Source organism: Mycteria americana, chromosome 14, assembly GCF_035582795.1.
Source record: "Mycteria americana isolate JAX WOST 10 ecotype Jacksonville Zoo and Gardens chromosome 14, USCA_MyAme_1.0, whole genome shotgun sequence".
Classification (NCBI taxonomy): Eukaryota; Metazoa; Chordata; class Aves; order Ciconiiformes; family Ciconiidae; genus Mycteria; species Mycteria americana.
This window is the reverse complement of record NC_134378.1, coordinates 2374702-2387664: the sequence shown is the minus strand read 5'-3', so window position 1 is coordinate 2387664 and position 12963 is coordinate 2374702. Positions and strand designations below refer to the sequence as shown.

Here is a 12963-nt window from a genome sequence, read left to right as displayed (position 1 = left end):
GATAGGTGCAGTTTGGAGATGTGGGGAACGGAGGTACACTGTTCGGAGGTGCTGCAAAGCAGCCACTGAGCTGCCACTGCCAACTGTTTTCTCCCATGTCTGATTGCAGGTGTTCTTGGTTTGTGCCGTGCCAAAAAAAGCAGAGAACCCTGATTCAGGCAGAATTGAGGCATTTTATTGGCATGGGGAGACTCTTACATCTGTCTTTGTTGGCTGTATCTTCATCCCTCACACAGCATTGCCTGTGTCACCTCCCATGTCAAGGTGCCCTCACGGAATAGGACAGCCAGGGACCACACTAGATCAAGGAGATGAGGGTCCCAGATCCATGGGACTGAAGAGGAGTGTATGCCTGTAACATATAGATAAAGTTGAAGGTACCCCTGCTTCGCACTCCCACCACCTTCTGGACCAGACAGGGCTCCTCAGCCCTTTTTCTTCCTGTCAGGAGCATGTCCCTTCTTTCCTCCTTCCTCCTTCTTCCTCCTGCCATTGGGATCCAACCCAACCTTTCCCTATGTGGCTCTGCCTCCTGCAGGATGGTGCTACCTGTGCTCACCTCCTCCCGCAGACATGGCAGTGCCAGGAGTCCAGCAAAGTGAAAGCATGTTGAGGAGCCTGTGCTAGAGGAGATGGGGTTGTCCCAGGTACTACACGTGGTACGGTGGGTGTTAGCCCTGGTCTTCCTGTCCTTCCTCCTGCCTTGCCAGATGCCTTACAGATCTCCCCTAGGATTTGGTGGTCCAGGTCAGATCAGAGCATGGCACCAGAGGACCCAGAAGGGGGATAAAGCTCCCTTCCTAACCTGTACCCTTGTTGATTAGGAGTCTCTCCCCTCTCCTGGCAGGACTCAGATAAGGAGGCAACGGTATCAGAGCAGCCTATTTCGTTGGCCATTTTCTGTAAACTCTCTACAAAAGAGTCTACAGTCAGTATCCTTTCACTCCAGGCAGCTGCCTGTTTTACCTGGTCTGAGGGTGCTCATGGTCATGGGTGGTCGTGGGCTAGGAACCTCCTGCCAATTCTGTGACAATGACTGTAAAAGCTGCACAGACTTTTGGGACTAAAACCATCTCCAGGAGCTGACCCTGGCACTGTGACCTGCTGTGCAGTAGGATAGCAAAGCATTTGCTTCTTGCTTTATGAGTAAGTGGGGCTTGGGATTGCATCGGACTGTGGTTGCGTACTAACCTGGCTGTGCCTTCCTTCCACAGGGAACGATCTCTTTCTGGTCGCAGTCCATGAGCTGGGACATGCGCTGGGTCTGGAACACTCCAATGATCCCAGTGCTATCATGGCTCCTTTCTACCAGTACATGGAAACACACAACTTCAAACTGCCCCAGGATGACCTCCAAGGAATTCAGAAAATCTATGGTGAGCAACACTATCCACTCATCTATTTACACTGAGCTCAAGTCTAGTGAGTATTTTACAGCCACAGACAGGTAGCCCCCAAAATGCTTGCAGCTGGTGGGCTGGATTTCCTGCCATAGCTGAATGGGGAGCCGTTTAAAGCCCTTGATCCACAGCCAGATACCAGACAACTGTCCCAGTGGCACTATCTTTGCACATCAGGATAACCAAACCTCTGTGATCTCACTGCTGCTCCATCCCTCACTATGTCCCCAATATCAAGGAGCACTAGAAAGGGAAAAAGAGGCAATTGCTGTACCCAAGGTGTGACCATTAGGAACAGCCAGTGCAAACAGAGGGGAAGAATGTGAAGAACATGGAACATCAAGGAAAGGTAAAAAGTATTTATGCACTCATTTTTTTCTCCATATATAGAAGGTAGGGAAAAGAAGTTTGGATCTGCTTAGGGAACACTTTACTTCTTTTAATCCCCAGCTGAACGTTGTTGTACAACATGTGCCACAAAGATATGGGCTCAAGGAGGGGAGACAGAAAAGGAGGCAGAGGGATTATGGGAGAAAACCAAGGGGCTGGAGATGATGTGGTACCATGTGATGGGATCATGGACACCAGCGTGTGAGGACAGGGACTTTCAAAAATTATTGGCTGAAGGAGACTCTGGGAGCAGAGGGGAATGCAGGTTTTAGGAGCCACAGTCAAGGGGAGGCTGAACGAGAAGATGCTAATGGATACACTCTGTGGCAGCCCATGGAAAACAGGTTTTGTCAAACATCCCTGATTTCATTCTTTGAGGAAAGTACAAGTTTGATAGGTTACTTAATCAATGTAGCATAGAGCAACTATGCTACGTAGCTATGCAACATTTGCAGCTGTTTGACATCTGGAGTCAAATATTAGCTCCCAGTACCAGTAGAGCAGATATTACATGAATTAGACCTGAAAAAAAAAACTTATAAGATGGTTGTCAGTGGGAAAGCTGGTGTTTCTAAGGGATTGCTGCTGGGAATCAGTGGCAGACCTGAAACTAGTCAACATTTGCATCAGTGATCTGCCAGTGAATTTTAAATTACTGCTAATAGAATTTGAGCCAAGACCTATAAGACTCTAAAGCAGTACAGCAAGACTTTAGAGGTCTAAACTGTATGTCAATTGTTTGCATCTGGGGTTTTTTTTCTGGGTTTTTTTTGTGACTGGCATGAGATTCATTTGTTCAAATGTAGATGCCTAAAGGAGATAAATCTCTTTCTGGGCTAGTGTCCCTGACTCCTGTCTGGGCAATGGGAAAAAACAGGCATTTGTAGAGTGCAGTTCATCCTTGCTGTAAGGCAGATGATACCCAAGTAAGGTCCAACATTTAAAATAAGATGGCTTGAAGTACACCAAGGGAAACTGGCTCTTCCCATTAGCGCAGCTGAAGATTTCTCTTTGTTGTTCATTACCAGGATGAAGTTGCATGGCAATTGTCCTATGGTATCATTCAATTATGCATACTTTAACATAGTATATATTCAAATACTCAGAGTAACAGAGACTCTGGATGGTTTTGAAATAAACTGCTGGGGTAGTAAGTATTAAACTTTCATTAAATAATATACCTAAGTTTTCATCTTTGAAAGCTGCTAAAATGTCACTATGCTGTTTCTATTTTGAAATGTTGGTTTAGTTCCTGTGAACTTTGACTAATCAGAAAGAAAAAAAAATAATCTTAATTTATCGCTGACAATGAAAGTGCAATCAAGAAACAAATTACTGGTTTCTCTGTTTTCAGATACGTTTCTGGAAAGGGAGCAGATAAGGAATTGACAGCCATGCTTCTTCACATTTGTGGTTCAAGCCAATATCAGCTGTGGCTGAGCTGGGGACCAGCACTCCCCCAGCACAGCTTGGGCAGGGACCCAGTGCCCAGGGCTGAGTTGAAATGAGGCTCTTGGGCCCATGGGTGGGGGTGGAGGTACCGGGTGATGCTGGTCAGGGCCATTAAGACCTATTAGTGTCCTCAGGGCCCTGACAATTTGCGAGAGCACTGCACGGCATCTTGTGCACAGCTATGACAGAGCAGAGAGCTCAGTACTGTACTGCCTACGGCTTGGCAGCAGCACCACTACGCTTCCACTTTTCACTTATGTAGTGACATTAAACTTCAGCCACATACTGTGTTAAGATTCTCTGTATGCACTATAATATGCTTAAAATTTTAACTCAGCTTGAAAAAAGCAGTATGAATGAATTACTGGTGCAGGTAGTGGGTTGGGGACAGTGTTGGTGGTTGTAGAGATATCTAGTACTGCGGGGAGAAGAAGGAGCAGCTTCTGCAGTAGGAGCTTTGATTCCCCAGGTAGAGATTTCAGCCCTTAGCACAGAGCTATGGTCCAAAAACTAAAGTTTAGTTTAAAAGTAGACACAAAGAAAAGATGGAAAATGCAGGTTATGTTTCTCCCTGGAACTGGAGATATGAGAACAGATCCTTGCCTCTGAGCTTCTTACAACTGAGAAGGGGCTGCTGAAATATCCTTCTTGTAGCTTCAGCAGAACATTCAACTGATGTGTTTTATTTCCACAGTGCCAATCTGCTTCGTTGTGCCTAGGGAATGCCAAAAGCCCATCTACCAGAGCACCTGTCCAAAAATCAAAACCTCCTGCTTTCTTGCTGCTGTGACATTCTCTACAGTGCAGCAGCATGTGCTCAATACTTATTATTTAGGAACCTACTATGCAAAAGAAGTCATAGAGCCAGAGCCACTGCCTTGTCTGTAGAATCTTTTTTAAAAATAAATTCAGTTAAAACTTCTAGTTTTTCATTCCACTGAAGTTGCTAGAACAAAGAACAGAGGCTCTACTAAAGCTTAAGTCCATTTTGTCTCTTGAGAATGGTGCATTTCAAATGTATTTTTATGTTGTATCTGTGTTTATCCATTAGAAAAGAAATATGTCTAAACCTGTTATACAATGATTTGTTGAATTATTAAGTTATTTGCTTCTGGATTTATTTCAAAACTGACCTAAAGAGACAGTAGGTGATGTGAACTCTTGTTTGTGCTTCATGCTGGTTAGGATAAGGTCAATGTTTAAAATGTTATTTCCAGTTATGAGCTAATGATGAAAAGGCCAGCAGCTCACCGTGTGTGACAGAGTAGACTGTAAGACAAGTCAGCAGTATTTCCATCTTCTGATAGGTGCTTCCTGTAGCATGTTCCTTGACAAAATGAGAGAAATATCATGACTGTTCTTTACATGTCTTTTTCAGAAGGATATCTCCCACTGTACTTATGTGCTCATGTCACTATTGACATGCCCAGGAGGGAATTAAACTGGAAATAATACCTTTATGTAGGTCCCCTGGGTATCCTGTTGACTGCCTCTTTTAATTTTGCTAGTCTTGAAGTCAAGGCTGCCTGTAGCTACAGTGCAGATGGAGAGAGGAGACATGCTCAGCCATGGCCTTATCACAGAGCCTGAACTGATCATCCTTCAGCACTGGTTCTCCTGTTCTTCACGTCCTGCTCCAAGCACCCTTTTGCAGTGGCTGTGAAGCAGCTTCTCATGTTAGGAGTGACTTCTGACACTATGCCTGGGGAACAGAGGGGTTGACATGACGTGCAGGAAAAACTCATGTCCACACGGATGCTTGGAGCTGATAAACCAGGCCATTACAAAGCCTAAGGTCCTTTCAAAGCCTAAGGTCACAAAGGAAAGGTCTCCTAATAGATAGACCAAAGATAGACCAAATCATTAAGCCTGGAGACAAGCTCAGGGATCTGGATCCTCCCAAATCTCACTGAGGATGTGTCAACCTCACACGTCTTTTCTGCAGCTGAAGAGAAAAGCTCCCAGTCAGTGTACATGCTGCATCCCATGAGGGCTGAGATCCAGGGTGGTCATGAAACCACACCAGCCCCTGGCCAAAGAACTAGAGAACACCAGCTCTGACATCCAGGAACAGGGGATCAGCAGGGCATCGTGTCCATGAGCAAATAGCACCTTCTGCCGGCCTCATTACTCCTGTGCAGCAAGCACAGGTTTCATAATCTCCCTCACCTTTTCCTAATGGCGGCCCATAGAGCAATCCCAGATCCTTGTAACCTACATGTATGTGTGAGATGGCTTGTGATGAAACAGCAGAAAGACCTGATGCGAAATGCTCCACGTGGTGACACTGCGTTGTGAGTGGGACCATCAGAGCAAGCTTTGCTGTCGTCCAGGACCTGGAAACATTAGGCATAGGACTGTTTTCTGTTAATATCCTCTTGAACGTGGGGAGAGAATAGAGTAACATCCAAGACCTTATCTATAGTAGCTGCAAGACCTGGGACTTTTGGATCCATGCCCCATGGTGCTGTGCTCGTAGGAGGGCAGGGGAAGGAAAATGCGTGGGAATAAGAGAGCTGGAGGGATCTGCCCTGGAGCCGCATCTCTGGCATGTTGCAGAGATACCAGACTCCCTCTCTACGTTGCATCCCTTCATTTGCACCTTTCCTCCTGTCCAGAGACTCTGCTGGGCTCAGCAGGAAATACCAGACTCCACCTCTGGTGTATCCACTGAGTCTCACCTGCCGTATGCCAGGTCTCCATTCCCATTCCTCTGAAAAACAGGCAGGGAGTAACCGCCTGGTTCCTGGTGCTGTCCCTGGGGTCCACCTGACACCTGGAGGACTTTGCCACAGCACAGGGACTCACCTGTGCCCACATCAGCCCTGGAGCTTCACGGGTTGGGTGTGAGGGGAGGGAGCTGATCAGCTGCCTCCTGACGAAGGGGGAGCTGAGAGAGACCCCACCTCTCTTGGAAGGTTTTCTCAGCTGATGGAGAAACACTGCTTTATGTTATGGCTGGGCATGAAATACTTCTCTCATCCTCCAGGTCTTTCTGAGTATAAAAAAATGTTCTGTTTTGCAGTGGAGCAGATGTCAGGTGTCTTAAAGTTTTTCCAGAGGGGAACTGGGCTGCAAGCACCACAGCTGGAGTATCTTGCAGAGCCCCAAACTCTCATCATTTGCCTGCCGAAGCCTGGGAATTTTGGACCCAGTTTTCTTGCACCCAAAACAGAGAACCCAAGCACAAGGTGAATCGCCTCATTACAGAGCCCAGGAGAGCATTCCCTTTGGCTTAGAGCAAGGATTTCAGCCATGGACGCTTGTCTTCCAGGTGAATGCTCTTTCACCTGGGTGGTAGTTGGTCATTTGGAGGAGAACATCTATGCAAGAAGGGCTCAGGAAACTTCCTGCCACCCAGTGATGATCATGAGGGCTTCAACTGCCCAGCCATTGGCTACGCTCTGGGTGCTGGGGCTTGTTCTGCAGACTATAGTGCACTGTGGCAAGGATACCCAAACTAACTGAAATAGCTAATTCACTTCACTGCTGAAGTCTAACCCCAGAAGTGCAAAGTGCTTTGTGGACAGGTTTACCAAGTGAGCAAGGGAAATGAGTCCTTCCTGAGCTCTGAGCTGTTGTGGATGGACCGTCTCTCATCCCTGAGATAGCTTGTTGGCAGCTAGCTCATTTAATATGAACAGGGACCTCTCTCCACTGCCCTGGAGTCTGCAGAGCAGCCAGGTGGGTTTCTCTCGCTCTCCCTGGCTCATTTGGATCATACATTTTGATTTGAAACTGAGGAGCCTTTCCTGTGTACCTGGACAGCTGGTACAGTCCTGCGGAAACATGCAGGCAGCTCAGCTTTTTACAACCAAAAAACCCCCTGTATGTTATTCAAAAGCGTAACTGCCTGTCTGGATGATAGTTTTATTCTTGGAGTGAATATTAAGAAGATAAAGACAGGCCTTTGTTTGCAGGTGGATCATTATCTCCCCTGATCTGAAACAAAGGGCGTCCTCTGCACTGGCAAGCCTGGAGAGCCGCCTGGCTCGCGCAGAGCTGGCTGTGACGGATGCTGAGCCGTGCAAGATGCTGAGCCTCCAGGCAGGTGTTGTGCAGTTGAGGGAACACTCTGTCAATAGCCAGGAGGACAGTACAATTATATTTTGTCCTCAACTATCGACACAGTGGCTCCTAAATGCCTCCTCTCTCTGTGTTATCTTCACAGGTCACCTTGGTATTCAGATGGTCTGCGACAGAGGAAGCATGAAGGGAGGAGGCTAAGTGCCAGTGGCGGAAGTCACACCTGAAGGTGATCTGCTGTGACCCAAAAGCTTTCTGACATCCTTTGCCTTGGTTGTAATAGAGAGGAAGAAAGTCTTCTTCTCCACACAGTGTCTGTAAAGTCCCAGCAACTTGCTTCCCTTCAGAACGTAGAGTTTCCAGCTCTGGGAGGTTTCTTACCTGCTTCCTGTGTGGAAGTGGCTGCAGGTTCAGCCCCGGGGGTGGGTTTGGCTCTGGTGCTGGGATCACACGCAATAACTAGGTGACTGGGTTCAGGCCCAATTGCAGAACCGTGCAATAGCCTCTGTCACTTAACTTTTCTCTCAATGAGATTTGCTCTGACTGATTCTCTGAAGTTGCTTGGAAACATAGTGATAGAGGCTGTGATTTGTGTGCGATACTGCCTGGTTAGTTACATCAGTGGTGGGTGTAATTGGTTCCTGTAATAAATACCAAGGTGCCAGCATCTCTTAAGTAACTCTTTGTTCACATGGTCATCTCTGCTGCTGATAAACCTGTTATATCCTGCCTTTAGCCATCTGTTTTGGAGGCAGGTTACTGTGATGAGATTCTGGAGGTAGTAATGACTGGCAAACTATAGAGGGTCTATTCATTCTGCTTTCATGCCAGGTTGTGCTCTGAAGTGGCTTAGGGCTTACAAGATAGCATCTTTCTTCAGCAAGGGACAGGCTGTGCTTCTGCTTTCCATGCCCCTAACTGTAGACCAAATTCTGCCTGCCTAGCACTTGGACCTGAGGATTTTCATGTTGTATGTATGCTCCTCTGCTCTTTGCATGTGCATAACTGTAGGATTACCTTCCACCTTTAGCTGTGAGTCCACCCTCACTCAGTGACAAAGCCAAGGCAGCAGTTAAAAATAAAAATGCAATCTGTATAGCCACAAGAGGAGACAAGACTCCAATCAGGGTAAATTAGAAGGCCCAGAATGCATAAAAACAGGAAGAGAAGTGAAAGATAGCAAGGAGAAATCCATGGCTGGCAGGGAAGGACAGTAGGAGGAATATTTTAAGTGAAATGACAAAGTCTGCATCCAAGCAAGTTGCAGTACCAGCTGCAAAATGTGTGGGAAGCCTTGTCAGTGCTGGGTACCTCCTTCAGAGCAATACGCCAGCACTAGTTTGGCCATTGCAAGCAGTGAGTACGTACGGTGGCCCAGCTGCCGTTGTTGGTCCTGACTTGTGATCTCTTTCCACTGCGCTAGCAAATGTTTCAGTTAATGCAAATCTCTGGTTCACCTGAATCATTGCTGATTTGTACCATCCTAACCGCCGTGTGTACAACTGCTTCTGCCTTGCAAGTTTACTGCATTCTGTTTCGGTGGCACCTTAGGGCTAATTAAAAACTTTACATCAGTCCCCTGGGTTGCAGGTGCTATTTTAACTTTCCTGTTCTCTACAGAAGACTGCGACAGACTTTGGGCACTTAAGTTGAACGTGAGCGAGTTGAACATGACTACTGTCCTTGCAGCAGGGGCAGGGCAGGCTTTAACCTGGTATATGAGTGGTCCTCACTTGTGAAGAGAGTGAATCTTTAATAACTCCAATCGTGCATGAGATGTTAAATTTCTAGCATATGACCACAATACTATATTGCCTATTCTGCACCTTACTATCAGATTCTATGTGTCTTTGTGACCCATCAGACCCATTCATCATAATTTTCTTTGGATATTACTCCTGTCTCACCCTTTTTTCCTTTAAAAGAGAGGGGGAAAAAATTAATGTCATGATCCTACTGCTCATGGTCTGCTCTATAAAACTCTATTCTTGCTCTCTTCTCCTCTCAAAGTGTGGAGTTTTTGGCTTCTTGTTTCTGGAAATCCAGAACTGCTGTGGATTTGAGTATCTCTATCCATTTGCTGTGTCTGAGAAGCAGAACCGCCCTGACTTGGCAATCACTCCCTTTCGCACTCTGTATCTTTCCAGCAGGCAGTTTGAATACATAACATACAGTCAGTTCTTGGGTCCCTCCCAGACAATTCCCTCTGATAGCAGGTGTGCCTCTCTGCATTGCAGATTGCTACACATCTCACCCTGTTTAAAGGCAAGAGGGCTCCTTGGAGTCCTCCTTACAGTCATGTTGTGAATTTGCTTCTAGCTGCCTCTCACAACACAGGGATCTCTCCTGTGCTGGAACTGGTGGCGGTCTTCTGCAAACTACCAAATAGCTGTCTGATGATATTGCTCCACTGTATGAATTAAACTGACCACCAAAGAGGCTTTTCTGATCCATATACAGCAACAGCGATGCACCTCTGATTTGGTCAGTGCGCAGCAGCGTTAGCCTCTTGCAAAGGGGAGGGAACGAACAACTACACCTCTCTTGTGCTTCTGTAGCAGCATGCTATAGTCTCCTTTAGAAAGATGATCCTTGTATCAGTCCGTTGGCAGGGGAATCCTATAAGGTAGGACATGCATTAGAGTTTTTTCAATGTTATTTACAAAACACATCCACTCAAAGCCATGTGAATGGCAGCACAAGAGCAAAAGGATCACACTGCTGTTTAATGAGACCTGCAGTGTGCACTAAGTCACTGCTTATTGTTTCCTTGCTTAGGTCCCAGTCAAGACTTACCTTTTCTAAATTTCCTGTCTTCACCAAGCACGTAAATTGCTGGTTTTCAAACTTAATTTATTCAGGTACTATAACTGGCACCAAGTGCCATTTTTGGCAGCCAAAACAGATTACTGCTTTCCTGCTCCTTTAATTCACCAAAGCAGGAGCTGAACACTGTGCTCCCACGTCCCATCTGCACAAACCAGAACCCTGGCTTTCTTTGTGTAAGATCTGTCTGGGATCTCTTTCCCCATTCCCATCCCTTCCTCTGCAGCATATCCCACTGTACCAACTCAATCCTACCTCCATGAGCTTTCCAGCCTGAACCAGAAGTGCCAGCTAGCATGCCACTTGTTGGAGGAGATGCCTTTGCACAGCCCATGTGCCTCACACCACAAGTGGGTGCCACAAGTACAAGTACACCCACAAGTGGGTGTACACCACAAGTACACCATAAGTTCCTTATGGCTGTATTAGCAAACAATGTCTACGGCTGCTAGCAAGAATAATAGTAGCACATCTGTAGATAGAGCAGTATTTAGGGATGATGTTAAGTAAATAGAGTGCTGAGCCCTTGACACCCTCGCTGTATGCATTTCAGGGAAGGGGGATGGTTATTGTGGATTAGCTCTAGCTGTGCCCTGTGATGCCTGTTTACAGCTGCAGTATCCTAGATGCGCTCCAGAAGTGCATCTTCAAGTTTAGCTTTGTCCAAAAAGAACGCGTTTCATGAACTTCAGTGTGAATCAAAGCACAGAAATCGCAAATGACAGAGCATCTCTTCAAAAGCACGCTCCTGAGCTGAACTGAAACACTAGTGTAGCTGCACCCATATTGCCTGGCTAACAGGGGGGTCCAACCCTGTTGCTCCTGTGACAGGCAATGCTGGAGACCTCTGCTGCATACCACTTGGGGAAAATTCACAGATTGCTAGCAGGAGCAGTACACAGTTTGGGAATTTTACTTAAAAGAATGTTATGGTCTGCTAAGATACTGGGCGCTGAACAGCTGAGAATGGAGGGGGATGAGAAATACACAGTATCAGTACAATATTTTTATCCGTTTCATGTACACAGCTTTCCAAGCATAATTATCAACAGAGAATCCTCATGTAAAGGATTTCTGTGAGCAATATTTGATGTCTTTTATTAAAGTTCCGGAATAAAAGTAAATAAAAATAGTTGCTAATAAAAATTGCATATGGCACAAAATAACACATTATGAGGACAAGTCACCTTGAAGAAATATAATGATCCATTTGAAAAGCTTTAGAAAAGAGCTATGAGAGTAAGTCTCAAGATCTTAAAACCAAAAGACATTGCAGCAACAGACAGAAGGAACTGCTCTATTTAGCTCATTAAGGAGAATTTAAAAAGCATCCTCATCAAGATCTGTAAATGATTAAATGTTGAGACATTAGAGCTAAGAAAAAAAATAAAGCTGCAAAAACTGAGACAATAGGTAAGACACAGACTTTAGCAGTGACAGGGCCTAATCATTGGAACAATGCGCTGTGCATTACAGAGGATTTTCTATGGCTTGAAATCTGGAAAATGTGCTGTAGCTGCACCAGAAACACTAGGCTCATCGCAGGACTCGCAGGTGGAGGTTTCTGGCCTGGCACTGCAGGAAGTTGGACTCTCTTATCTAAGTGGTACTTTCTGAACCTCTTAGTACTCTGAACTAAGGTACTCTGAACTTCATGGTAATATCCATGAAACCTACACACACAATACTTACCACTACAACCTTAATAACAATTAAATATGATGGCTTTCTGTGATGACCTCTTTGTCACTAGCTGTGATGATTTTCACTAACACAATCACCCCTCCAGGACGTGTTAAGCACTCATTCATTTTAGGAACCCTTTGAAAATATAACATTTAAGAAGAGCTTAAGTTGGCATGGGGACTTGGGCACCTAGCCATCATTTTAGGCAGCGTAGTTCAAAATGTTTATCTGCAAAAGTCCTCTTGTAATCCCACAGGTGCGTAGCCCCCATGGGTATCTAAATCCTTACTTGTAAATTCCTTCTCTGGGTATGGGCAAGGCAGTGGCCCACAACGGGGTAGCTCTCTCTCAGCCTGTGAGGATGAGCCTTGTCCAGGGCAGGTGTTCCGTAACACCAGATGGTGTGAACCCCTAAAACAGTGAGACTGATATAGCAACCATGAAAGTCAGCCCCCATTCTGCCCACGAGTGGAGGTTTGTCCTGCAATCTCTCTATGTAGCCCCTTCAAAAGCACTGTTCAGAAAGAGATTGAAACCGTAATCCATGCAAATAAACAATCAAATCCCATTTGATTACATCAGATATAAAACTTGCCAAAATCTCTTGCTTCTAGTAGCCTTCTCTTATTGTCATACTAATTTGTGGTCTTCTCTGAGAAGCAACAAGAAATCTATGACTCTCTTAATTAGATTTGGTCCAGATTTTATCATTAACTGTTAATGAAATCGTCCTATGGTAGAGTCAGTTTAAAAGCAGACCTCTGCTCCAAGTCTAAGTCACTTGTATTTTTAGAACTCTTTACATTCCTGCAGCCTTGTCAGATCTCAAAGCTGAGCTGGGTAAGGATCAAAGGGGAGAGCTATGCTTGTGGGGGGCATCATTTGAATGAGAGCATGGTCCCGTATCACAGCTGTTCATCAGAGTTCCCATGGTGTTCTGAAAGCAAAGATTGGTGACTAAACCGTAATAAAGTAATTGCTTTCTAATTTCTAAATTCCCCTGCAGTTCCCCTTAGATTGTAGCATTGGTTTTCACACCCTAACTTTTTTCTAGTTTTTTTGTTGTTGGTGGTTTTTTAATGGTCTACTAAACATTTCTATTCAAGGGTTATTACCTTTCATTTCAGTTGGGAACGTGATTGGTGTGGCTCCTCCTTCCTTTTAGCTCCAGCCTCCTTGGGAA

The 12963-nt window shown here is 45.5% G+C and overlaps 1 protein-coding gene across 4 annotated transcripts in view; it reads left to right on the top strand.

Annotated features, from left to right (window-relative positions):
- Positions 1-12963, top strand: part of MMP24 (matrix metallopeptidase 24) — a 49558-nt gene that overhangs the window by 29805 nt on the left and 6790 nt on the right. For all 4 annotated transcript variants that reach the window (XM_075517553.1, XM_075517552.1, XM_075517555.1 and 1 more), the window contains one exon: positions 1215-1376. In XM_075517553.1, the coding sequence (XP_075373668.1) occupies positions 1215-1376 (162 nt within the window). The remainder of the gene's footprint in view (positions 1-1214; positions 1377-12963) is intronic.